The 27,852-nt window shown below is 46.4% G+C and overlaps 2 protein-coding genes across 6 annotated transcripts in view; both read right to left on the reverse strand.

Moving 5' to 3' along the window:
- LOC111859664 (dedicator of cytokinesis protein 9) overlaps nt 1-18,309 on the reverse strand; it is an 86,029-nt gene extending 67,720 nt beyond the window's left edge. Inside the window, exons 1-2 of one of the 2 annotated variants that reach the window (XM_072699971.1) lie at nt 17,782-18,309; nt 12,271-12,321 (exon numbers count right to left, since the gene is read on the reverse strand). In XM_072699971.1, coding sequence (XP_072556072.1) covers nt 12,271-12,321; nt 17,782-17,898 — 168 coding nt within the window. In that variant the 5' untranslated portion in view covers nt 17,899-18,309. The remainder of the gene's footprint in view (nt 1-12,270; nt 12,322-17,781) is intronic. The other variant, XM_023842548.2, reaches the window with a different exon arrangement.
- A 647-nt stretch (nt 18,310-18,956) lies between these two features.
- LOC111859665 (FERM, ARHGEF and pleckstrin domain-containing protein 1-like) overlaps nt 18,957-27,852 on the reverse strand; it is a 59,303-nt gene continuing 50,407 nt past the window's right edge. For all 4 annotated transcript variants that reach the window (XM_023842555.2, XM_023842553.2, XM_023842556.2 and 1 more), the window contains 10 exons: nt 27,348-27,585; nt 27,092-27,222; nt 26,896-26,964; nt 26,382-26,471; nt 25,813-25,895; nt 25,470-25,582; nt 25,047-25,207; nt 21,800-21,907; nt 20,905-21,056; nt 18,957-20,152 (listed from right to left, as the gene is read on the reverse strand). In XM_023842555.2, coding sequence (XP_023698323.2) covers nt 20,065-20,152; nt 20,905-21,056; nt 21,800-21,907; nt 25,047-25,207; nt 25,470-25,582; nt 25,813-25,895; nt 26,382-26,471; nt 26,896-26,964; nt 27,092-27,222; nt 27,348-27,585 — 1,233 coding nt within the window. In that variant the 3' untranslated portion in view covers nt 18,957-20,064. The remainder of the gene's footprint in view (nt 20,153-20,904; nt 21,057-21,799; nt 21,908-25,046; nt 25,208-25,469; nt 25,583-25,812; nt 25,896-26,381; nt 26,472-26,895; nt 26,965-27,091; nt 27,223-27,347; nt 27,586-27,852) is intronic.

A 27,852-nucleotide genomic window follows, 5' to 3' on the forward strand; every position in this document is an offset into this window, starting at 1 on the left:
TCAGGTTCTGTAATCCTCATACGACAATGTGGTTAAATATCTTGGCCAGTATCTGTATATAACCCATCAGTCCTGTAAGACTCTTACAGATTGAGAATGTCATCTGTCGGTCAGATCATGTCTGTCAGATTAACGCAAGACCCTGCCAAGGTACAGGTCTGTTTAGCTGCCAAAATAATCTGAATACTCTCTAGAATTAAAGGCAACAGCTAACAGCCAGCAGCCTCTGTCTACCGTGATAATAACAATCTGAGCAGAAGGTAGGCAGTGGCATGAGCTCTTAACTGTTGTTTTCTGACCGAACCCAAATCCCAACCAGTTTCCCAGTGCCTGTTTCTGTCATCTGTTTCCTTGTCACTGCTCCTGATTCCAGCCTCTTCATAGAATACAACTATCTATTCAGCTGTCTCTTTTCAATGCAGTACTGAGACACACACCCCGGAGGGAAGGCGAGGCCTTCGCTAAAACATGCTGGGTGGCTAGGATTTTGTCAGTGAGGTGCATCAAGGATACTCTGAAGGATGCGGTGCTGGTTTATGCAGGTCAGCTTCTGTCGGGGGGACAGAAATACACCCTGTGAGGTTTTCTGGGTCCTATTTTGTGGCTAAAGAGTTGCTGAGCATTCTGTTTTACAAAATAAACACAAAACGAAAATCAGGAAAAAGACTGGGAGTAGAGAGATAATATTAGATAATATTGTTTCATGGGATGAGCACCGATACTTTTCATAGGTTTTCCACCTGAAAATCTTAAAATGGTGTTTAAACCTTTCAGCTCAAACCTTCACCTCTGGTCTGTTTTAGAATGTTAAAGGGTCACAGGCTGTGGGTATCCTGTAGGACAGTGAAGGTGGCTTCCTCCCTGTATCAATCTGGAATGAAATTAAACCGGAAGGCGGAGGAGGAACTGGGAAAGAATAGCAGGAAGTGATGCAATATTCCAAATTGGGAGAGGCAGAGAGTGGGCACCACATGGGCAGCTGCTGCATGGTCACTGAACACAATGGCAAGAAAGCCAGCTTGTGCCCAGGTATCGCGACAGTAAGAAAGCTCAGTAAAACCAAACAGGGCCGCTGAGTTTTAGTCAGAGTGGTATTTATTAGAAACTGTCATCATGGGACACACACAGAGCACAAGGAGCTGCTGGCACCGGGACAGTGGCTACAAGCTGAACATGACCCTGCTGGGCTTAGGTTTAGTGGTACAGAAGGCAGCCAGACACCCACGCAAGGAGCAGAACCCTTAAATCCCCTTCCCTTGTAATCAGTGGGCATCCTTCTAAAGCTGAGATAACCCTAACCCTAACCCTACCCCTACATCTCAGGTGGGGCAGAATGGAGAGTTTACTGATAAAGGGTTCAGGCTGGAAGCCTTCATGCTGAGCGCTCGGGGGGGGGGGGGGGGGTCAAAGGCACACAAGGGCCTGAGCCAATATTTACAGAAAGTGTGCCCGGGTACAACAGCACCCCACTGGACACTGAAGCGGGGTGGGTCTATCAGCACTCAAACACCGGAAACGGTGCCCCAACTTTCCTGGAAACGGTGCCCCAACTTTCCTGGAAACGGTGCCCCAACTTTCCTTCACTGCAGGCACATTCCTGGTTACCCATCAGTTTTATGGCTTTAGACCTGAGGTCGGCATTCATGGCTGTCAAGGGGAAGGGGGGGCTCGACTGTTCAAATACAAAAGGCACTGGAACAGGACACCTTTCCAGTGTGGCTTTCATTCCCAAACTGTGGGAGGTCATTAGCAATCCAGGAAGGCATTAGGAGCCCCTAATTTTAGACTTTTGGATATATCCGTTGGCTTAAAAAGAATAACTGTGTTCACTCAAGACATTCACTTCATAAACAAAATAAAGTTAAATATCTCTTATCCAGTTCAAATTTAAATTTACTTGGCTCTTGTTTTGCCATTTGGAAAAATACTGATTTTAGCACAGGCTTTTTAAAAGACACCTTGCATGGCGAGATTCCTTGTGAGCTGGTCCTACAAGGGGCCTTTAACACATTTCTCGTTTGTCTTTCTGGAGAAACTCCTCACCCACATCACAGGCATGTGTTTTGCTACCAAAAACAAAACAGCTGCCTGAGTGTTACCCTGTTTATTCAATTCAATTTATTTTTATATAGTGCCTTTCACAAGTCATCCCAAAGCGCTTTATGTGGATGTGTAGTGATACATAAAACACCATTAGAGAGAGATATGGATCGGGAAAAAGGAAGGAAAGAAATCAAATAGGGAGAGCCAGAAGACAACGGAGGAGAGGAACCAAAAACTCCCAAGTAAGGAGGAAAAAAAACCCTGGGGGTCAAAGGTCAACTGTTTCCCAACCCCCCTGGGCATACTAACATTACTGAAAACAGAAAAGAGTGGACTTGCTTGCTAAAAGCTAGGAATAAGCTGTGATTAAGGATCAAGACAAAGTCCTTCAATGAGTCTGTTATCCATGTAGGCCTGTGAAGGGTGGTCTGTCACTCCAAGCTGCCCCCACCCCACTTGGCAGCACTGTTTATACAACCCCCCCCCAGACCCTATTGGCTCCCTCCTCTTACACAACCTGTGATCTAAGGAATGCCAGGTATGCAGTCTGGCCCATGAAAAATCATGCCTCCGGAGCTCCCCCTGTAGGTGGCATGTGAAAGTGCAAACCAAAAATACCGTCACATTTTCACACGTCATACACGTTACAGGACACACTGATGAGTTTAAAGCCAATAACCATATGTTACTATCAATATTTTTTTATTCTATCAAAGACGTAAATATGAGCATATTACACCAGTTTCCCTTGGCCTTTGACTAGTATAAGGAGTCTTCCGTTTATGTTTATCTATTTTATTTGCTGTTGTTTGCCGCTTGTGTATGATGTTTTTATTTCTTGGCCATGTGCAGCACTTGTCTCAATGCGAGTTGTGTGAAATGTACTCTACAAATAAATATAACTTGACTGAGTTAAACGTGTCCCTGGGTCAACAAGAAGGGGGCTTGTGTTTCACCTCTTTAACCAGTCACTGTATATTACCACAGTAAATAGAACCAGTGTTTTCTATTAGGCAGCAATGTGCACAAATTTGTAAAGTGCCCATTTTCTTGTGTTTGCCTTTTGTTATTGGACATGTCACAGATTTTTTTAATTTATTTTTTTTTTTAAACAGGAATATGCTTATTTATGAATTAATGAAAGTTGCATTTATATAGTACTTGTCAAGACACCCAAAGCACTTTACAGAAGCAGGAGCCATTTCAACCACCACCGCTGTGTGAGCTGAATGACTGATGCACAACAAATCGCTGGGTCAGGCAGTACATTCTGGTGAAGCCTTGGGGTGGGGGGGGGGGGGCGGTTGCTGACGCTTCTGAGAGCTGCTCTCAGCAGAGCTAACCCCCATCCCAAAAGGAGGAGTATCTGAGTGTAAATGTCACACATTCAGAGGAGGCAAAAAAACTTGGCTTGACTTGAAAAGGAGGCATGAGATTATCAAACGATCCTACATACATGAAGTTACAGCCGCAGTGACACCAGTCCGATCCAGGGAAGAACGGTGCCTCAAAAGAGGACAAATGGATACTTTTTATGGGGCGTGTTGGATTTAACCATCGCAGGACGCCCCGGATGTAGGTCTGTTCATACTGACCCTGATTCCCAGTCCCTCTCTCACAGCCCAGAGGCATCCTGATGAGGTAATCAGCTGCGAGTGTACAGAGCCGGGTCCTGCCTGGCGAGGCGGCAAGTCCTAGCGAGCTGGCTGACCGCGCCCCGACTCAAGGTGCCGCACATGTGAGACTTTCCACATGTCCTGATTCACTTCCTGCCCAGGTGTCCTGCAACGATGTGGGAGGGTCTGCCCACCAGGGGGCATCAGCACAGCCACTGTCAGCAGCTGCCCCAAGGGGGAAGAAGGGGACGGATTAACAGCTCCAGTGCAAAAAAAAAAAAACATTCTTGCTATGAGCGACGGGACAGGCAGACTTTCGCAATCCTGTGAGCGCACAGCCGGCATGGGGCTGGGGAATTTTGGCTGCTCTCCTCACGCTTAATTATGGGATGGCCCATTCCAACTGTTTTTTACTGTTGATCGTTAAATCACGATTGGCAGTCAGGGTGAGCAGTGCCGTCATCTCTCACTAGGAGAAGATGCCCTGAAATCTAGCTGCACAGAGAACTCAGGGCCTGAGTGTCACACAGAGTCACATCTGGCAGGCAATGTGCCTGGAAGGTCTGTGAATGCAGGTACCAGTGTCAAGCAGGAACCACGTCCCAGACCATACTCTCTGTAGCCGCTAGGAACCACGTCCCAGACCATACTCTCTGTAGCCGCTAGGAACCACGTCCCAGACCATACTCTCTGTAGCCGCTAGGAACCACGTCCCAGACCATACTCTCTGTAGCCGCTAGGAACCACGTCCCAGACCATACTCTCTGTAGCCGCTAGGAACCACGTCCCAGACCATACTCTCTGTAGCCGCTAGGAACCACGTCCCAGACCATACTCTCTGTAGCCGCTAGGAACCACGTCCCAGACCATACTCTCTGTAGCCGCTAGGAACCACGTCCCAGACCATACTCTCTGTAGCCGCTAGGAACCACGTCCCAGACCATACTCTCTGTAGCCGCTAGGAACCACGTCCCAGACCATACTCTCTGTAGCCGCTAGGAACCACGTCCCAGACCATACTCTCTGTAGCCGCTAGGAACCACGTCCCAGACCATACTCTCTGTAGCCGCTAGGAACCACGTCCCAGACCATACTCTCTGTAGCCGCTAGGAACCACGTCCCAGACCATACTCTCTGTAGCCGCTAGGAACCACGTCCCAGACCATACTCTCTGTAGCCGCTAGGAACCACGTCCCAGACCATACTCTCTGTAGCCGCTAGGAACCACGTCCCAGACCATACTCTCTGTAGCCGCTAGGAACCACGTCCCAGACCATACTCTCTGTAGCCGCTAGGAACCACGTCCCAGACCATACTCTCTGTAGCCGCTAGGAACCATGTCCCAGACCATACTCTCTGTAGCCGCTAGGAACCACGTCCCAGACCATACTCTCTGTAGCCGCTAGGAACCACGTCCCAGACCATACTCTCTGTAGCCGCTAGGAACCACGTCCCAGACCATACTCTCTGTAGCCGCTAGGAACCACGTCCCAGACCATACTCTCTGTAGCCGCTAGGAACCACGTCCCAGACCATACTCTCTGTAGCCGCTAGGAACCACGTCCCAGACCATACTCTCTGTAGCCGCTAGGAACCACGTCCCAGACCATACTCTCTGTAGCCGCTAGGAACCACGTCCCAGACCATACTCTCTGTAGCCGCTAGGAACCATGTCCCAGACCATACTCTCTGTAGCCGCTAGGAACCACGTCCCAGACCATACTCTCTGTAGCCGCTAGGAACCACGTCCCAGACCATACTCTCTGTAGCCGCTAGGAACCATGTCCCAGACCATACTCTCTGTAGCCGCTAGGAACCACGTCCCAGACCATACTCTCTGTAGCCGCTAGGAACCACGTCCCAGACCATACTCTCTGTAGCCGCTAGGAACCACGTCCCAGACCATACTCTCTGTAGCCGCTAGGAACCACGTCCCAGACCATACTCTCTGTAGCCGCTAGGAACCACGTCCCAGACCATACTCTCTGTAGCCGCTAGGAACCACGTCCCAGACCATACTCTCTGTAGCCGCTAGGAACCACGTCCCAGACCATACTCTCTGTAGCCGCTAGGAACCACGTCCCAGACCATACTCTCTGTAGCCGCTAGGAACCACGTCCCAGACCATACTCTCTGTAGCCGCTGTGCCACTCGAACTCGGCCCCATTGTAGTTCTTTAGAGGTAGCTCCTGAACCGTGTTTGAGTCCCTACTGAAGAGTAGGTATTTTCTGGTCGGCCAAGAACTACTGGGTGGGGCTTATAGTGAAAAACTTTGCCGACTGCTTGACCACAAGCACCGGTGTTCACTTGGATGTAATGGTGAACTGCGGTGAAAAGCGATTCAAGTAATGTAGAAATAATTAAGCAGATGGAATTATTTTTGTATCTCAGTTACATTAAATGCATTTATGAATACTTTTTCTATACTTGTGTCTCCATATTTCTGCTCTAAATGTTTTTCCCCAGAGACATACTGTGCATGCAGCTTTTCAGGAGTCCTTGTGCTGTGCTTAGGGAGCTGTGCTGAAAACTGACGTGATGTTGCTCTTCGCACAAGCATCACTGATATCCTGCTTCTTGGCTCACTTCCTGTTTAAATGCAAATCAAACACAAAATCTGCCTATAAAAGCAGGAAAATCTATTATCAAAAAATCTTCTGAGGTCTTTCTGGGTCACACTGTCTGTTGTGAGTAGGGTAAGGTGTTTATAAAACTCAAGGGTACGTTCAAGGTGCAGAGTCCCAACCGGTGCAGGCAAACACTAATAACCACCTGCCTGCTGCACCCAGGTCTCCATCTCTGCCTCCATCTATAGCGTCCTGGAATTCTGACCATGTGGAAAAAAACCCTCACCGCCTGTCACACACAAGTCTGAGCAGGAGCATGGCTTCCACGTGCTGTGGGGTCTTTGCTGCTGCAAACTGAGCTGGCCACAGCTGTGGAAATACAGGGAACAGCAAAGCCTGTGACAGACAGCTACGCTTCTTTAAGTACATCTCATCTAGCCAATCAGCTCAATCAATTCCCTTTTCCTCTCCATCCTTCCTTGCAGATATGTCAGGCTGTGAAATTAGAGGGCATACGTCTATTCAGAAATGTATTTTTAAGTAAGACAAACAGTCACATTAAGTCAGTCACATTTGTGTCTTACTGGGATATTTGTAATTCCGGGACTCCATCCCCAGAATCTCAAAAGAATGCTGCTACCTTCCTTAACTGAGGCCTCCAGCCAAGCAAAAGCTTGGTATCCCAACGTGCAGGGGCCTCTCTGTGTTGGGCAGCCCTCTCTAGTGGAGAGTTGCCCTTAAGCACCCACCTAGTCATGAGAAAAAGTTGTTCCACTTGCCATTGGTTTTGGAACATCTTCCAAAGCATTGCCCAATGTCTGCTAGCACATTATTCCATGATGGTTTCCAGTTATAGTTTGTTATGGTTACCTCTGCTTTATTCCAAAACAGGCCAACCCAATCAGTGGCTAAGCTTCATGGCAGCCTTCCTATCCCTGCTCAACGTCTGGCTGGCCACACAGGGCACAGGAACCCCCCCACCCCCCCTTCATCAGGCCTGTTTACCAGGACCAGGAAACAGGGGGGACGAGAAGCCCCCGGCACTTCCCTTTATGGCACCACCTGCTGTGAGCATACCATGAAAAATCATCAGCTCTAGTTTACCCATGTGACATTTACCCATGTGGCATTTACCCATGTGGCATTTCTGATGGATGTACCTAGAGATGGCACCGATCCAATACCTGCTATCGGTACCGGGCCGATACCGGCAAAAATCCTGCTTCAGATATTGTCGGCGATATCTGTTCCAGAGAGAGCACTAGTCTGAGAATCGTGAACATGCTTGTAGCCGTAGCATAACATACCGTCAACAGAAGTGAGGGTGATATGATGGCAGCAGTCATTTCAGCTGTGTGGAAATCCACCCTTCATTTTCTCAGGAGTTAGGACCAGAAGATCCCGGCGAATGTGAAAATTCATGAATAATAGCCCCCCCCCTCCCACAACCTCAACCCATAACAGTCTGTTAGCCTGAATGATAACGCAACATGTCCATTTATTACTAATTTCTAAACAAACAGCACTGTACTGTACACTCTGCATGTGAAATTACTTTGTCATTTCCAGTCAAGACATTTTTATATGATATACAAACCATATAAATTATGCTCCTATACATAAAAAGATGCTACTGCATGCATTCTGAGCACGACATTTAGGACTCATTATTAAAAACAAAACTAACAGCAATAAAAATTTGAAAGTTACTGCAGGAAACGCGAGATTCCACAGTCAGAAAGACAGCTAACCTGTGGGTGAGGCTAGTCGCTGAGACAAAGATACATGGCGTATCAAAACGAAGACTTTTAATATTAAATGATAAACAGTAACTAGAATGCTGTGTATTACTAATATGCTATATATCATATGATTTAAAATGATCCAAATCATTTAAAGCATTGTTTTTGGTTCACGTGTCATTTGCAATTTTCTTCTGGCAAGCTCAAAAACATTCCCGTTGAACTGTGAATGTCGATTCTGCAAATGCGAGTGAGTAACTGTACTTTACACTGAGGGAAGAAAAAAAAGCAAAACTGCAGAGTGTAATATATGGCAGGCTAGTGCTGATTTCTGAACATAGTAAAATTTAAACCTGCCTTCAAACTTGTATTCTTTCAAAAGTTTGCTTAATTATTGCTTAAAAATGTATCTGTGTTCGATCATATAACCTGAGGGTTGCTGGTTCTGGTTCAGTTCCCAGGAGTTTTATTACACACTTCAGTGAGATGCATAAGATGAAGAGCAAAGGAGTATATATAGCAAATTCTTCTGGGGTAAAAAGCACTGCTAAGCAAGAGAAATAATTTAATAATCCGTTCTCTGTATCCACTTGTCCTATTCCTAAGCTACAGGGAATAACCCAGCATGGGGAAGGAATCCCTTGTAAGGCATGCATGCGCACGCACACGCACACGCACACGCACACACCTGCCAGCAAGCATGGGATGTTGACAAGAGTCCAACTGTCCAGCCTGCAAGCTCAGAAGGGTAAAGAGGTCATTTGAGGGTCTGGTGCTTAGCATCCCTGATTAATGCACCAAACGGTGCGTGAAGCAAACTCAAGAGAGAGGTCTGGCAGATGGGAGAGGTCTCATCTGAACGCTTAACTCCTGGGGCTGGACAAGGTTAGGTACCTCTGAACCACAAGTGAAGTTATCCAATTAACTGGCCGATGGTGCGTGAACAACAGCTTGGATCACGCATACTTCAGATGGTTCGTTCTCACAGAGTAGATGTAACCCCTAGCTACTTTAGACTGTCTGGAAATCGGCCCCCGGCTCATAAATGCCGCCCCCTAGTGAAAAGGATCCGAACTCACAGGGACGTGGAGACATTAGTGGTCGCATTAAACTTGCCATGATGTGGATATGAAGGAAATTCACCAGAGGTAATTAGGTAGTAAAGTGCAGTTGTAGCTAATTAATGCCCCCCCCCCCCCCCCAAGCTAAGTGTCACGGTAATTTGAACACTCTGTCTTGTCTCGGCAGCTTACAGCAGAAACACGACCAGTACCTGAAACCTTAACCAAATCCCCTGAGAATGAGTTTGGGAACTTGAGACTCTCTTGCCATTAAGCTAAGCTGCAATGCTGCACTGGTGAGAAAATCCAGTACAGAATTTTACTCTCTCATAGAGCTCATTTCCCTACACTGTGGCCCCATTTAATCTCTGCTAGAATGAGACCCAGATCAGTTCTTGCTGCACAAGTGGCAAATAGCAACTGAACCACACCAGCAATGACTGCAAACGAATGCACATGCTCCTGAAGGAGAGTCAAGTGTTTAGCAGAATCCTCCCGTGCCGCCCACCTCATCTGCACATCGCCCACTAGAACCGTCATCACTCCGAGACCCCGGGCTGCAGGTCGGCCCACCCCCGAAGCCGACACCTCATGGTCAGCATGGGTCAGGGCCCTTCTCTGCAGAAAGAACTGGGGTCTCGTTTTGGGGTCTCCTGGACCGTTTTCCCCTCAACGGAGGTCAACAGGATAGCAGCTGTGGCACCGAAAAAGCCAGATGTGGCGCTCAGTGGTTCGGGCAGAAGGATGACAGCCGGCCAAAAAATAACAGTACAGGCTTCTCCTCATGAAGCTATGTGAGGCAAACAGTGAGAACGGGCCACGCAGACCCAAGCCCCCCCCAAGTATATGCCTCATGCATGCAACAACAAACAATGGACCTCATGTGCATGGGGGGGGGGCAATGGAGTCTTGTCCCCATGGTGACTGGAAACATGGATGACCCCTCGAGGGCCATAGCCTTGAAGTGGAGGTAAACACCAAAACATAAAACAGGTGACATACATGAGCTGCCCCCCCCCCTCAAATCCAACCCCCACGTGTCCAAAAATACCAGCACTTCCAGTGACCCCTGGCAAGCTGTCATTACCTTCTGTTTCAGTGGAAGCAATGAGATGAGGACAAGCCAACCTTTTGTGAAGGGAACAAGCTGGCTATTCTCACCTTTAGCACACAAAATACCAGTGAATGCAAAGATAAACCCCATGGCAGTGGAATCGCAATTAAATCCTCACATGGTGAACGACCGTGTGTCACTCTTGTGTCACAGTTCATTAGAAAAAGGGACAGAGGCCTCCACATGTACTTTGGATCACAGAATAAGCTGTAGCTTAAGTGTCCCAAAGCGGCTAAAGATGAGGGACCAGGATTATTGAAATTTACTTCAACCTCCAAAAAACCTCCGTAAACAGCTGGTGCTGGTAAGAGATGGAGCAAATGTCTCTGAAAGCAGACGGGAGCAGCCCGGCACCGAGCCGGCATGCTGACAGCTCTCTGGCCATGCCTTGGCATCTTCAGGTCCTTGCTGCCAGGCAAGATGTGATGTGCAAGGAGGCCAAATGGACCTACTGTCCGGTGTGAAGGAATCTCAGAGTGTGTTGGGCCAGTGTGGTGAGCACGAGGGGGGAGGAAGCTAGTTGGTGGGGGGGGGGGCAGAGTCCTTCCTCCATTTCCTGCAGGCAAAGTGGAGCAATCTGGGACATCCTCCGCTTCCTTAACTGGCACACCATCTGCTGCCTGACAGAGCTTTATAAAAACAAAGGCTCTGGTCAAATAATTGGAACAGGAAGAGCTTCCTTCTTAAATCTGACAGCTTAGTCTTTCCTAACCTTGTATCGATTATGTCCAGTCACTGTGGCACTCTCAGACACAGTTGATGGGTGGATGTCACCAGCTAAACCAAGGACTGGACATTTCACCAATACCCATAGCCAGATTAACCTGTAAGCCGGACAAATCTCCAATGAAACTTGTCAGTGGCATTAATTCCTCAGATCTCACGAATGTGTGTAACAGCCAGGGCCAGTCAATGCCCAGTTAGACCTGCTTCATCCACCCCCCCAAAGCCAAAATAAGTGCACAAACAACAGGTGTAAGAAAATAAAGATTGTTTTTAGTTTAATATAATGCAATAAACAATTCCAAAAATAAATATTAAGACTAGTACTGGAATTCAGTTGCTATAGTAAATATATATGGGGTGACACAGTGGTTAGCACTGTTGGGACCAGGGCTTGAATATCTGTCATGGTTCCATGTGTGTGGAGTTTGCGTGTTCACCCTGTGTCATAGGGTTTCCGCTGGGTACTCCGATTTCCTGCACAGTCCAAAAACATGCTGAGGTTCACTGGAATTACCAGATTGCCCATAGGTGTGAATGGTGTGCCCTGTGATGGCTTGACGCCCCATCCTGGGTTGTTCCCTGTCTTGCACGTGTGAGTGAATGGTGTGTGTGTGCCCTGTGATGAGTTGGCGCCCCATCCTGGGTTGTTCCCTGCCTTGCACCCGTAGTTTCTGGGATAGGCTCTGGACCCCCGCAAGCCTGAATAGAACAAGCAGTTACAGACGATGGATGGATGGATGGATAGTAAACATACACTTCACTCACCATGTAACCTAACAGCACGCCTGCCGTGCTTCCCTTCGCACTGTATCGTGTGCCTACTCTGTGGTGGCACTGCAGAAGGTACCAGTATGATGCAAGCAAGCCAATTTGTCTCGGATGGTGCGCTTTGTGAACGAATGGGGTTGGCAAGTCAGCGCCCCCTCAGAAGCTCGCGCCCTAGGGAAGCGCCCATGTTGCTTGAGGGGTTGATCCACCCTGGCAGTCAGCACATCATCTAATACAGGCAGTGAGGCATCAGTGAAGGTGAACTGACTTTGGAGACTGGAGCGAGGGTCCAAGCGGTGAATCGGCCAGCGAAATCCTACAACTGTCAGTTTAGTAGTTAAGACTTTAGCTCTGGTTCTAACTTTAGTAAATATTCAAAGTCTAAATATCATCAATATTGACCAAGACTAACTCATAAGTCTTGATTTTCAATGAACACAGGCCAATAACGATATGTTATCTGATATTGTACATCTATACCTTGAGCAACAGGGTTAGTATGTACCTCAGAGACTCTGAAGGGCAGCCCAAGTATAGGCTGCATAATTACTTCTAGATCGTCTGATTGTCAAATACTGGGGACACATGCGAGTTTAGTCCAGAGAGTCGGAATTTGAAAGGGAAAGTCTTACCTGCTTAGGCGTGTGGAGAATCGCCCTGGCTGTCGATATTCCTGAATCCACCTGTGCAATTCGCGATAAACATTGGGTCAGTAACCTAGGCATTCCTTCTCGTTCATATGTTGAATTTAGGATTTTGGAGCCTTCTAGAACCTCCTACAAAAAGCTCAGTATCCACTTCTCTGTGCCTTTTACCCAGACTAAGGTATACTGTTAATGAACAGACAGCTAAAAGGTTCTACAAGAGACATTTTATGATGAAGCAATGCTTCACTGGTATGTTAAGAGTTTTTATCAGAAAACGCACGTTATTGCCAGAAACACGTTTTTGACTTATGTGATTTTTGTATAGCACAGAAAGGCTCCAGGCCCAGTGACCCTACATAAGACAAGCGAGTATGTGAAATGGATGGATGGATGGAGTTTATAAAGTGGGCTATAGATGGAATGTCCAGATTAGTATGGTTACATACAGGAAAGGAGACCAGCTGATTTGGGTGCTTTTCCACCACACCACTTGCGGTACTTTTGGTACTAAAAATTTGGTACTTTCCCTTTTCCATTGATTTCTGCTCAGGTTCCAGGAACCAAAAGTATCAAAGCAGCTGGGGAACTTTTTCTGTACTTTGGTACCGTGAGGTGGGACTTGCAAACATGCTTATTGTTGATTGGTTATGCAAACAACCTGCCTGGCAAAGACTAAATACATCCACCATCCTGAAAAAGCGTAGTTACGAACTGAGAAAACAGCAACAAACAAAGAAAAAAAAAGTGCATGGACAAATAAAAAGCAAAAAACAATGGATGCATGGACAAATGAAGAGACCCTAGATTTAATTGAGATTTGGTCGGAATAACAGATTCAACAAGATGTGGTCAGCATGACAAGAAATAAAGTATTTGCTATAATATACTACGGCTGCAAGATACTGGAAAAATCTAGGAATATTTTAAACAGGAAGTTTGAAAATGATTATATTGAGTATAAAAAGCTCAACTCCACTGATTTTCCAGGTCCTTGCAATGTGAGAACTTTATGTGCATAAACATGTGATGTTGGTAGTAATATCACACATTGTCCAGCCCTATATTACACTATAGCCATTTTTGAATTCAGTACAAAATACCCGCCTCGTGTTGTGTCATTCAGCACCAGTACCAGTTTTTACACCAGTGGAAAACCAACACAAGAAGTACTGTACTTACTTTTTTGAAGTATCAAAAGTACGGTTTTATGATCACGGCACAAACAAAACAATGAGTACATGGATGCTAAAGTTAATTAGGTTGAATAGTCTCTTTTTAAGAAGCATTCCATAAAATGAATTTAATATGACCTTTTAAGAAATTCAGTCAAATGCATAGTGTGGCAATAGCTGCAGTGCGGGAGCTTAATTAAGATTCGTCAGATGGGGGGGGGGGGGGGATTGGGGGTGGCTGTGTGATTTGACTGGCACTGCGAGGTACAAGGGGGGCACAGAAGGGTTGGGGTCTCTGAGGAGTCCTTTCGTTCCTGGCAATGTAACATGCGGCCTCGCACACAGTCGGCCTGACATACCCTTCAGCATTAGGGTTCAGCATAAGGGTTAACCCACTGATTAGGGGTGCGGTGAGCAGCCCCAGGCAGGACAGCCCAGGTTTACACAAAGCACAGGGTATTGACCACTATACACAGCTAACCGTAACCATTATCTGACACATCTCCCCGCCCACACCCACCCCACGCTGCAAACCTTGTGTAAACATCACTCATTATGAAGACACTCTCTGTCCGGTCATTAGAAGGACAAACACCATGATGCTGCATGCATTTTGGGGGCAGAAATCCTAAACAAAGCTTTTTGTTCAAGCAAAACTCAAACTGTAGGTATAAGCAGAAAACAGCTGGCTCTAATCTGCCATGGGGCGTCAAGAAAGAGAAAATGTTACCCCCCTGCTGCTTTGTTTCTGGGCTGACTGGGCCGTAAAGCCCGCGGCAAACTGCAGGCTTACGGCAGGCCCTTTACAGTGCTCTGTGGTATTCACAGTGGGTAGTATCTGAACGCAGAGAAACAGAGGAGAATCACAGCTGCAGGGGAGGGGGGGATGGCGTGCTGGAGACAATAAACAAAGACGCACTGCCCAGCGCCTGCTCCCAGAAGCCTCGGCCTGCCCATCGGGGCACACCACGAGACGACCCGCTTACGGAAATAAAATCCGGTCCTCAGAAATGACATCCTTTTATGACAGTGGGAAGGATGGTTTAAAGGGACAAGGTGACAAACATATACTGCTAAAGGGTTAACAAGTCACACATACAGTCAGGGTGGCAGGGATGATGTTTACCCACAATGCAATGGACACCTGGCTACCGGAAGGCAGCCTCCAGTTAGTCAGCTGTGAGGAAAAAGTCAGCATGGAGATGTAAGTGAGAGGATGATTGAGGTGTGATAAGTTTCCTGTTTGGGAGTAATGGGTTTGGGAGAGAAGGGGAGGGGGTCACCAGGACACTAAATGGTAAGTAGGTGCAGGCAAGTAAAGACAAGCACGAAAGGCAAAATGGCCTCCTCAGAGAATGAAAAAAGACATTAATAAACTTGGGCGGCTGTGTCAGGCAGAAAATAAACCAAACAGCATTTCCAGTATTTGAAAATGGCATCTCTGTTGGGGTTACTAGGAGACAGAGTACAGCAATGCATAGCTTACAGAGTTAACTAGGGGACAGCGATCAGAGGCACACAGCACTGATACCTGAGTCTCCCTGCTGAGACAAACTTAGGCACCACGTTCCTCTAAATGGTGTTTCAGTTCAAACCCTAATTTTTAGAGTGAGTGGCACTAACAGAGGATGGAACTTCTGTCAACACAGAATCAACCTGCTGAAGGCCCCCCAGCTCAGGAAAAAGGTCAGTGTCATCTCAATTCACCATCGTAGCAAACTCATGTATGGTAAATGAACCCCGCTTAAACTCTACATCATTACCCACGGGAGCTCTGCCTTCACAATGGCTGAGAAAAAGCTAAGCTAAGCTAAGGGTGGAGCTAAACCAAAGAAAGGCTCCAGATGGAGAAACGTTTGCTGAGCTGGGCCCGGAAGGCCTTGGTAAAGGGCTCTGGCACCAGTGTCTCATGGCTTCCCAGTCAGCATGCCACACTGAGCCAAAAATGTTTGGGTTTACCGTTACACGGTTCAGATGTGAGCTGCTAGGCTAGGCAAGGGAAACACAAATGCTTGTAACAGAAAATAGAAAAATCTTTCTACCCTTTTCCAACAGCACAACAGACACCAAAGACACTCCACATTAAAGTTTTGGTGGTGGCATATTTGTGACTGGCAAGGTATTAAAATACATCAGTGTTTTTATAACTTAATACTGAAAAAACGCACGGCGTCCACCACAAATCTCCTTTATGTTGCTCAATGAGACCCTTGTTTTCCCTGGTAGAAATTTACATGTTTCATGTAGGAATAAATTACAAGTCGCACCAAAGTCCTTGTTACACTCACATTCTTGTCCCACTGTGGGATCAGAAAAAAATAAATGTTCTCTCAGATATTGTTTTCATTCAATAGTTTCTCTTATAAATCGCAATTCTTCCCTGAGTCTGGACATGTTGAAGCTTATCTGCTGGAAGTTATTAGCATAGAAACAAGACTTTGTAACACACCCCTCCAGCAAAGTACCGAACAATATTTTTTCTCATTCATACAGCAAAATAACTAAATTAGGGCTATAAAGGCAGGGTCTCCTGAGACGTGTACCCCGGACCTTCATGTCAGAAGGTTAAGCTGATAAACACTATGCTACCATGTTTCAATAAAACCTCCAGTGTAACCAGACTATCCCTGGTAAATGTACAGTATGATATTTTAGAAGCCTAGCCTCAATCCCAGCATCTAAGTCAGCCTTCGTCCCCACGGTGTCCCTCAGATTCCTCACCTCCACCCTTCCAGAGGGCTTGGCAGCTCCACATGGACATGAATACATTGTGGAAAGGTGTGGCCATCCCTCTAGGGTCTCAAGTCTTGGATGCCACTTCCTGGATGGTGTCCATTTCGGTTTCTTAGCAACACCTCTAGGAACGTCGCCCCTGGACACTGCCAAACAATAACTAGCACCACATCTCTCCCTCATTTTTCTTGACTCTTGAGCTTTTGAAAAATTTATAAGGTTAAATTTACACCCACTAGCACTTGTGCAACCTCCAGTTCCCAGTTCCTAAGAGAATGTCTTTGGACTGCATTTCCTGCCAGGAGACAGACGCCAGGCAGCGATCGAAGGCCCGCTGCTTCACCGTGACTTGAGTCTTCAGCATGAGCTTTGGCAGTTTAGCATCTGGTGCTGTTCGATTAATGATTTATTTTTACTACCTCCGTAAAAATGGACACATTTGGTGAACATCATGACTGACATCCTGATGATAAATAACCCTCGTGACACAGGCTGGCCAATGCAATACCCCAGACCTCCAATACCAACGAAAGAGAACATCTTGCTAGAAGACAGAATAAAACAAATCACACTTCCCTTGCTCCGTTTTTAATTCCTCAGATAAACCATATCTCAGCAATAAACCAAGGTGATGGGAAACTGTATGCACAGGACTCTTCTTCAATGTTGAAAGTAGTCCGAAAGGAAGGAGCCTGACAGTGCCAGAGCCGCGCTGCAAAGCCGTAATTTCTGATGCGCAGTGATACACAGAGCGGCTTCATGGCATATAATCTGGACTTCAGCACCTGATTCGAATCTGACGTCTCTTAACACATAGGCTACTTCTCTCCGGTCGCGTAAAGGACAATCGCTATAAAAACGCAGAGGGGGTTAAACAAGCGTCAGTATTAGCGATAAGAACGTACAAGCTCAACTGCAAAATAACAGCAAGCCGACACCAATTCAAGAAACAAACGTGATCCAGACAATCCCTGAATATGTCTGAAAGGTTTGAGCTTTATATGATGGTCATATCATATCAAGTACTGGAAAAGACTGTTTTCATTTGTTACGGCTTATGTGTTACGGGCTAATACCTTCAGGAATCATAACCTCGAAACAGTCTGTTCATAGCAAACGGCCGATATAACAGAAACGTTTTACGAGCCATTTAAATCGAGGCCACTTAAAATCGCGCGATATGCAAACAGGCACAGGAATTAAGCCACGAAGTTTTATTTTTCATTAATGATTTACTTTTTGAAAGTCCTATTCATATCTCAGATTCCGAGCCGCCAATGAATTTTATCAGGCAATTAAGTTAACAAATATGTAGTTACAGCTACCAAAGAGGAAACCTTCACTTTATCACTTCTGACCGGTTACTACAGTAACAACACCTCAAACTGAAAGTTGATACTAAATAACCAAGTTGCAGCCTACATAATTTGCCCGCTTACAGCCTACGTGATTAACTGCAATCATTCACCTTTAGTCATCTTTTAACAGATACACAAATGTAAAGTGTTACAGTGTAATCATTTTGCGATCTGAAAGGGGGACTGCAATCTGCAGCATAAAACCATCGCTGAAATTAAATATTTATACTTACTACGAGCACGGACGTCCTGACGACCTCCGAGACGCTTTGCCTTAGCTCGGCCGCTGTCCCCGGCTTGCTCAGACCCCGAGTAAACTTCCTCGTCTCCGGCTGAGTTGCATGCGACATTTCCAAGCCAGACCTTTCATGAACTCACTCGACGAATGATAAAACTTCAAAAGAAATACAGTTTCCAGCATAAAACGTGAGCCGGCTCCTCATTCCTACCCCTCGCGTCCCGGCTAACAAGGCGCTCCTTAGATCCGATGAACGATCATTTTGTAACACGAATCCCCTCTCTCCGTTTTCCGCATAACAATAATAATAAAATAAATAAATAGCCTACTGCAGAATGACTATAGAGCGACACTTCGGTAGTCCACTGCAGTGTTTCACACCAGCAAGCTCCCCTGCGCTGTCAGCAGCAGTCTACAGCTCCGTCCCGCGTATCCATGCTACGCCAGCATTCACGCCGTCTGTCCGGCCCGCTGTGTGAAACGCAGAACAGAGAAACTCCCAATTCGGCGTTTCGCTCGGCAGCGGTGCTGAGAAAGACGCCCATCGCGCAGGCAGTCACATGGATGCTTTCGTATACCTGCAGCAAACACGTACCCTGACACGGAGTTTTGTAAGCCGGGAGCTGTACAATTACAGCGTGAATGATAATCACTGTATTTACGGAAGTTTATTATTATTATTTTACACTAGGCTGCCTAAGAAAGCCAAGCCAAGGTTAATACTTCAACATATCGATGGCAAGGTGCACTACACAGTATTGTGACAATACTAATAATTCCCCAAGGTTTAATAATTTGAGGAGTTTGACAGCGTATGAAACATTTACCTGCAGCGAAACAAATGCCTTTCGTTACAGATATTAGTCCCTGAAGAATAAAAGAACCACAACTACACCGTGCTATACTGTGGATTTATATCTCTTTGCAGTGCATAAATCGTCATTTTAAATGAAAATGTTCACATTCCCTTCGGATTTCCTCACGTGAATGACAGATATAAATAAAACTATCAAATATTATAGAGCAAGTTAAAGAAACGCTGCCATCTGCTGGCAATGTCTTTTGCGACACCCTAATACTCGTATGTCACGTGATAGAATTGGCATCGCGTCGCGCGGAGCCGCCCAGCATACGCCCGTCCTCGTTCCCAAAGAAGACAGCGACACACCATGCCTAGACCTGTGGTTTTATTGCTTTTGCTGTCACAGAGCCATCTCCTGCTCCTCACCCCCCAGCGAAGACTGATATCACATCATTTCCATCGTCCGTTAAAACCAGTTGTGGGACTCCTTTCCGAATGGCAGGCGGTCCGAGCTTTGAGGGTGGTGAGAGTCGGCTGGGCTGAGAGATTTATCTTTTTCGTTTTAGCGCGTCTTACACAACACCATAACAGCTTCCGTTAATTTTTTAATCAAATTCGAATTAATGGTTGGCTGTAAAATATATTTCAACTGAGAATGAAATATGGGCCAGGCGGCCAGCAATGTCCCTTAGAATCAGGAGCAGGAAAAAATCTACATGGAAGTGCCAGCACTAGCACTTGAATAAGCTTTCATGATGAGCAATGCTTAGCCATGGAAGTGTATCGGGGAAAGGCCTCATTCCCTCCTAATAAATCTACTGCCATTGGTGTGGAAAGCCAACTTTATCCATAAACTCTTTTATATCATCCAAGGATATCTTGGTTAAACTTTTAGGTTCCTACCATATATGTTTTAAAGTATGTTGATTTTATATAATTTATTTATTTCTCTCTCTGTCTTTTTTTTTTGTTTTTTTTTTTTTACAAATCATGAATGATCAACATATAAAAATGGCTTTAGAAAGACTCTGATACATTGGTGAAACTATTTTTGACACTCAGTGTGTTACTGAACCAGTTGGATTCAAAATCTGTCTTCCTCCCAAAATAATGCATAAAAAAAGCATAACAACAAACCTTCTCCCTAAGACTAAACCGAAAACTGGGTGACGTAAAAATCAGAGTGAGGCAGTGGCCCACAGACCTGTTTAAAAAATCGTATAAAATGACTAGCTAGAAAAGAGATGGTCCAGAGCTCTGTAAAAACGCAGTAAAAAGAGTCTGTGATGTCATCAAAACCAGCAGTCATGTGACCTTTTAAAGCATTTAAAAGCACAGATATTGTGCACGGAGGCCGATGTGAGTTGGAGGCAGCTCCCGAATGGGAGGGAAGGGATGCAGTGAGCCTGCACAGCCGGGATACAGGGTGGGGGCGGGGAAAGGTGGGACCACTGGGATGGCCATATTCTCCCTGGGTCAGTGGGGCTGAAGGTCCTTGCGGTTCTGATTGCGGCTGCGGCTGCGGCTGGGCGGGTTGGTGGCGCTGCGGATGACCTCCATCCACCTGCGAGGCAGAAACGGGCCGGCAGATATGCAGGAGAAAGGAAGAGAGCCAAGGTGAGGATGGCCTCCGGACCGCTGAAGCTAAGCAGGTAATGCAGCTGACTGCTAGCACTGCGCAGCTGACTGCTAGCACTGCGCAGCCGCGTGACGCCGCTCTCCCTGCACTGTGCGTCCACCTTCTGACCATTGTGACTTCTCACAGCCATTCTCCTCTGTCTGCTGATTGTGTCTGACATCTAATTGACCAAATAAAACATGTTTTATGGAGTCGTCTATTTAACAAGTATTTATACTAGTTATCTATTGACGATGGTCATTTGTATGAATTACTTTATATTGCTATTTTAACAATTTAAATTTGATACTTAGTCTAGCTAACTGACACCGTTAACTGTGAATAAAAAGCAAGATAAGTTTGTATCTTGATGACACCAAAATATTTGCCTTGCTGACAACAATTCATGTACCTCCATTTAAAACAAAATCGTTCACTGAAGCCAGTGTAAAAATAGGCTTCTGTTCGTTGTGTTGAGTGTTTAATTGTGTGGTTTTAAGTTTATTTTATAAAGCAGTTTTTAAGAAAATGTGTTTTGTTAGGCTTCTGATTTTTGCACATGGGTATTTTTCATTATGATAAGCTTGTGGCCATTAGATTGCAGGTTCATACCCCAGGACGGGCATTAATTAGCGTAAATCAACCTGAATACAAAGGTAAATGGCTAATAGTTGTTCGGGATAGGAGATTCACGTTACCTGTCGAATGCGTACTCGCTCTCAGATCTGAAGTAGTAGACATGGGATTTGAAATGCAGCTTGAAAACATAGTCCTTGTGGATGTTTTCTGACTCCGTGGGGATGGTGACTGAGTAGCCCAGCAGCGGCAAGCTGGCCAGCGGGTAGTCATCCTGGGAAGAGTACGTTCCGGCAAAAATGTGACCCCCAACACCAGCTTAGCAAGAAAACATGCCTTCAAGACAGGGTCCCCCACTTCCGGTCCTGGAGGGCAAGTCTGCCACACAGTGTGCAGATTTCCCTGCTTAGACACACCCACCAAACCTGGTAGTCAGCTGATATAGGTGTGTTTTTGAGCAGGGAAATTTGCAAACTGGGTTGGATTCTAGCCCTCCAGGACTGGAATTGGGGAACCCTGCTTTAAGAGGGCTTGTTAATAAATGTCAAGTTAACTTTTAATTACTAAGGATAGACTGTTCTCATTAGTAAATAATTACAGAATTCCCAGTGGTTCTTATATAATTAGGCAAAATTAAAGCATCTGAGCTTCTAAATTAACTCATCTGAAGACAGATTATTTTATTTTTGACAACATCTTACAGAGACACAAATGGTAACTTAGCTCACTGATTCTTCCTCACATCAGCCACTGTTTGTAATGTGTCCCTGTCTGAAAAGTGATCGTTGAATGTCGCCTTTCAGTTATCACTAACTTACAGTTATAACTTGTTATACCTTTGCAATGACACGTCAAAGCCTGTGTTGTCGCAGCACATGGAACACAGAACCTGAGGACACCAGCTACACGCAGGGCATGTCCACACTGAGGTCTCTAGACCCAAACATCACCTTCCTTCCAAGCCATCGCTTCACTCCAGGCCTAAACAGTGGAGGTCAGAGTGAAGCAGTTCTTTACCTGGTATGTCTTGTAGAAGAAAAGGCTAAAGTTAGTGAAGACCACCCAGAGCTTCTGCCAACCGTTGCTGTTTTTGAACTTCCTCAGCAAATTCCCTGACAGCTGATTCTGGCGGAAGGGCAGAAAGACATAACTGTTATTGACACAGGTCAGTGCTAGATGTTCGGTATATGAAAAAACAGGAACAGTGAAGGCTGTCATCTCACATCAAAAGTTGACAGAAACAAACCAGACAAGTATTACACTTACAGAAGGAGCTGTATGTGAACATCAAACTAGCAGTGACTGTTCTGGTCAATTTCTGTCAATTTCAGATACCATTTAATGTGTACTCTGTTGTACAGCAAACAGTCTGGATCTTGTCCAGGTTAGATTACGAAGAAGGAATTAGCTAAATTTTTTTGGAACTAAACTAGTGCCACCTAGTGGCTCCGCCCATTATAACCTTTAGATATGCAGTACTGTTAAATGATTAAGAGTTCTCCTTATTTTCACTTCAGTGCTTGAGGGTGGAGGCATGGTCTCATGCAAAAGACCGCTCCCCTCTTCCGGAGCCTTTACCTCTAAACTCCTGCAGGTATCACTAAAGGAGAGGCTTTTGACTCTGTACCAGCCGACCCGAGAGAGCGCCACTGGACCCTGACCACTGCTGGGTCCAAAAAGTGGCACCACTGAGGTGCTGACAGAACTGGGGTCCTCTACCACGAGCGGACCGACGGTCCGGCAGACAGATGGACAGAAGGGGAGGGAGGGAGGGAGAGAGAGAGAGAGAGAGAGATACAGACTGAGCAGGCGAGACAAACAGTGACAGGAGGCTGTTTGAGAGCAGGATCCAGGTACTCCAGGTTTGCTGTAGAGGGAGCATGGGACCACAGGGAAAACACACATGGACACAGACACACAGACACAGACACACACAAACACACACAGACACACACACTTCAAACCCTCTCTCTTTACACTGCATGCAGAATTGTTAGGCAAGTACTAAGGCCTAGTCCTTAGAGTGATGAGTGGATTCAGAAGTTTGCTCTTTTTTTTATCAAAGTAAATTTATTTTGAGAAAATATTACATTAGTCTGTTATAAACAAAAATAAGAGAAACAGTTGATTTTTTTGTGTGCTAATTTGTTAGGCAATCAGAATTTTTCTTCACCATCAACATGAATAATAATTAAAAACAGTTTTAGTTATTCAATCCATATAAAGAACAGCAAACTATCAGCAATTTTATGCACTTTAGCCACTTTTCTTCACAAAGACCACCATGAGCCTGTTGTCAATTGAACCAACTAAGTTTTTGATTTGATCCTGTCCTGTATGAGCTGGGGCAGCAAGGACCCCTCCCAGACACTGCTCTGCCAAGTGCACTGCTCGCCATTTTGGTAAATCTCACACTTCAGTAAGACCCAGCAGTTCTCAATGGGGGTGGAATCAGATGATGAAGGGGGCAGGTCACATTTCAAGCCTTTCTTGACCAATCTATGGAATTCTTTGATGTATGGGATGGGGCATCGTCCTGCATGAATATCATAACTTTTTTGAAAGCTACTGTCTTCTTCCTGTACCATTGTTTGAAAAAGGTTTCTTCTAAAAACTGGCAGTCAGTCTGTGAGTATTTACATACTGCACTCACCTGTCTGCACTGCCTCTAGTCTCCTCCACTTTGGCTAATTGCACATTTTACTTCCCCTAACCCATCCTGGGCTGTGCTATCTGGAGAACTCAAACTATCAAGATATCCTGCCTAGCCTGCTGCCTGCGACGTCTTCCCTACCTTCACTACCGCCTGCTCGCCCTTCTGCCTGTGACCTGTGACCTCTCTGCCCTGCTGCCGTACCACTGTTCATCTGCCATCAGAAGCAGCACCAGCACCTGCCTGCCCCCCGTTTTGAGACACAAATCTTAAACTTGGGATGGTGTGAATTGGGACTTTGCCATCTTGCTCATTTGACTGGGCTCCCCCTTTGAGTCTGGTCCCTCCCAAGGTTTCTTCCTTCTCGGGAGTTTTTCCTTGCCACTGTCACCTCTGGCTTGCTCACTGGGGGCTTTGGGTGCGGATGCTGTAAAGCGCTTTGAGACGATGTAATGTTGTGAAAATGCGCTATACAAATAATATTGAATTGAATTTGCACCATCTACAAGTAGGAAAGGTCCTGCAGGCGAACCGCAGCCCACACTGTCACCTTGTCGGTGTTGGAATGTGTCCGTCCACAAGGCCATCCATCTGCTCCATCAAGAGTCACTTGCGTCTTAACTGTCCATAAAGCCTTTGTAAAATCGGTTTTAGATGTGTCCGTGCCCGTTGCGGCTGTATGAACTTGTGTGCTTTATTGAGTGGAGCTCGTGTTTGGGCCTTTGTGATCTTAGCAAAGTCACGTCACACACTGCACCTAGTATTTTGGTAGATTCCGTTCATATTGTAGTTTTGAAAAATAGTGGTATTTGATGCTGAAGGGTTTCTGGAAGTCTCCTATTCAATTTGACACAAATCTCTAGCAGTTACATTGTGTCATCTCTCTACATGCTCCTTACGTCCTCTTTGGCTGTTGGTTACAAAACACTTTCAAAAACTAGTATTTCATTTTTGTTCAGTCTGCATAAGGTCCTTTTTTGGACCATTTAAATAGTAATTACAATTTGCTTAATAATTCTGCACAGGGAAATACCCACGGATTCCTTCCTTACCCAAAACAAAAAGTACTCAAATAAAATACTAAGCATACTTTATTTTTAAACAGTTCATTCTTAATTGGAATGAATATATAGGTCTCAAAAGAATATGCAAGTAAAACATGCATTTGCCTAATAATTCTGCATGTGTGAACTGTAATATCTCCTTTCACCTTCTCTTTCACCACCAACCAACGTTCTTCCCAGGGGAGCTGTTCCTGCCTTTTAGTCCCTACCCTCTGATTTCGTGTCCCGCCTTTACATTAAATAACCATGAAGAGTGAGCAGATGCCCTGGGACATGTGAGAGGGCAGGCTTGTACGAGACAGGGAGGAGGGAAGCAGAGAGCCTGGAGGGACTGGGGGTATAAAGCCAGCCCCCCCAGCAGGAGTCACATAATGGGGCCAATGGGTGAGAATGAAGAAGAGCTACTTGGAGAATGTCACCTGACTCCTGCAGGAGAAAAGTGTCCAGAGTAGGACGGCCTGCTTCGCTGTAAGAAAATGTGAGTGAGATGCACACTGACAGAAGAGGCATGGAACTCAGAGAGAGAGGACTGGGCAGAGGCAGGTACCTCTACGGCCAAGCTGAAGTCCACCATGGACACGCTGGTGTTCCTGTGCCAACACACAACCGTGGTGTTCCCCCGGTGGGGCGCCTGTCTCTCAAGGGAAGTACGCGATGCGCTTAGGTCGTCCTCGGACTCCTGGTCCAGAGTGGACTCCTCGGGACATTCTGGAAGGTTCAGCAAAGGGAGACATTAGTGAGTAGGGAGGCATGCCCTGATGCTTCACCATGTTTACATGCCCCAGCGCAATGAGTCTTAGTCTGGTTCTGGAAATGTGAAAGACCTGGATTCATTCTCTGCTGTACAGTGTGAGCAAGTGGAGATACATCCAGGTCCATCATAAAACAGGGAAATGATTTACAGAGCTGTCAATCTCGGAGAGGAATTTCATGGATCCACAGGAATGTCAGTCCGGGGGTTCTCACTTACTGCTCTCAGGCCGGCTGGTAGCCAGAAGCTCTGAAGAAGGCCCATTGGACTTCCTGGCCAAGTCAATGGCCATCTTGATGTCCTCCATCCACCTCTCCATCTCTAATAAAGAGCTACAGGAGAAGATGAACACTGAATCCACATGTAAATAGAACCCACAATTTTGTACAGGAAAACTTAACAGGGAACCAGCTCTTTGCAATAAACAGCAGTTTTATTCTTGGCCTGGGCTAGTTAATATTTGAAACCCTTGTTTTTATTTCTGTGTGTGACTGTACTGCCATGTGCTGTCACCATGCCAACGGCCTTCTTCCACAGTGCTGGGATGGTGCCCTGATCCTACCTGGCAGCCACAACCACGGACTGGCGCTGGCTGGACAGTGTGAAGCAGTGCGGAACACCCCACTCGTCCTCACTCTCTCTGATCTGAAAACAGCGGGAGATGGGAATCAGCTTCACTTATTTCACTTATTCAAAATAAAAGTCTCTAAAGCACTCATGTCTGTAGCTGTAGTAGTAAAGACTTCCCACTGACTCATTTTACAGTACATACAAGAAGTGAATTCAAGAATCTTTTCTCCTCTAAAATGATGAACAAAAGCGGCCTTTGTGTTTCGTGGAGACACACACGGTGAGACAGTGGCCCAGTATGCGTGCTCGACTCAGCATACGCTTCAGCCAAACTTCAAGGAGTCTCGGCGATGCTGCGGGGCCATATCCGTGGGCAGCTTAGTTCCAAATGTCGTCACCACAGACCAAAATAAAGGAAGCGACTGACGATGAACGGCGACACTGCCTGTAACCGAACAACAAAAACTCCCCTTGTTGCCCTGACATCACTATGCCAGGGCTGAACACCCACTGCTATGGTTTACAGCCAAAGATGCTGCCAGCAGGGGGCAGAATACTCACTGTCATGCCATAGAGAAGCAGCTGGCCATGCACCTTGAACTGACTGGAGGCCGTCATCCCACGACTTGTGTACAACAAGATGTCGTTGAACTGAAGCCCGGGGGGGGTGACAAAAAAATAAGTGTATAAATGAATGGTTTAGTCCTTATCCACTGGAGGCAGCGTAAGTGATGGGTATGTGAGGGGTGACTGTGTCACAGGGATAATACACAGATGCACTGGGCACTGGGCGCAGGCTGACAGAGCGTGCTCTGCTCCGACGGTGGCACAGTCACACACGAGGCCCGCCTGGCACAGATACACAGTCTTCTGGGTTTCCACAGCCCCCAATACTCAGCATGTAGCATGTGAAACTGCTCAGATATCACAGATAAGGGTCACTAAACCTAGCAAAGCTGAGCATTAACCACTGGGTATGACGTTATAAAAGGCGGGATGGTATATAGATACAAACAGCTATTTATGTAATTTAACAACTAAATAATTATAGTGGCAGCTGAATGGCTAAACTCACCAGGAAGAACATGCGCTGTTGGAGGCCCTTCCCAGACAGCTTGCTGAGGCAGCCCAACCTGATGAACTCCTGCAGACAGACGTTTTGCTTTTGACAAAGGGGAGTCCAGAGCATGCCAAAGAGTGTTCCCAGCTCGGGCCCAACAGGGGGGCACTCTGTGATGGTGGACAAATAAAAACTTCACCCCCGCCCTCACCCGTCCCGAAGTGGCCAGGTTGTCCACTCCAATCAGGTCCTTCTTGAGTTCCAGCAGCTTCTGGTAGTTCTCCATCTTGATCATGGTGCCGTGGAGCTGGGCCACCAGTTCGGAGATGTCCGCAAGGGCAGCTGGGAAATTTAGGGGTTCACAGCATACACCACGAGTCACCCTGGTTTACTTCATTGCTACTACACCAAAGTCTGCTCACGTGGTCCAGTTAAGACCCTTTTATGAAAGCCCACCCTCACTGTACCTCTGGAGTCCCTGAAATCCTCATGGGTTGCAGGGTAGTGTTTGCAGAGGCGTTGCAGGATCTGCTTGTAGTGCATGAGGCGGTGGAGCGGCCGCAGCAGGAAGACATTGAGGGGCAGGTAGCAGACCTTCTGCAGCTCCAGTTCGCGGCAGAGGGCCTCCAAGCGGCGTGAGCCCCCGCACACCCGCTCCACCTCCAGCAGCGTCTCCGCGTGTTTCTGCAGGTGGCCTGTCATCTGCTGCGGGACGCGCATGGGCGCTTCAGTTCTCTGGACATTGGTCACGCGTCAGAAGCATTCAACAACTGAAACCGCATGCTGAATGGCTTCCAGATACCCAGGCCTGACCAGAACACATTTATTAGTCACTGAAGTGGTTAGACCTAAAGGCCTTCATGAGGGGTCCAACAGCGACACGTTAAACCTGCTACAAGATTATACCTCACAGCCTTCCAAACAGGGACAGAGATCCCCAATCTACTGAACTACACACTGCTGAGGGCAAAC

The sequence above is a fragment of the Paramormyrops kingsleyae genome, chromosome 1 (genome assembly GCF_048594095.1).
Source record: "Paramormyrops kingsleyae isolate MSU_618 chromosome 1, PKINGS_0.4, whole genome shotgun sequence".
Lineage (NCBI taxonomy): Eukaryota > Metazoa > Chordata > Actinopteri > Osteoglossiformes > Mormyridae > Paramormyrops > Paramormyrops kingsleyae.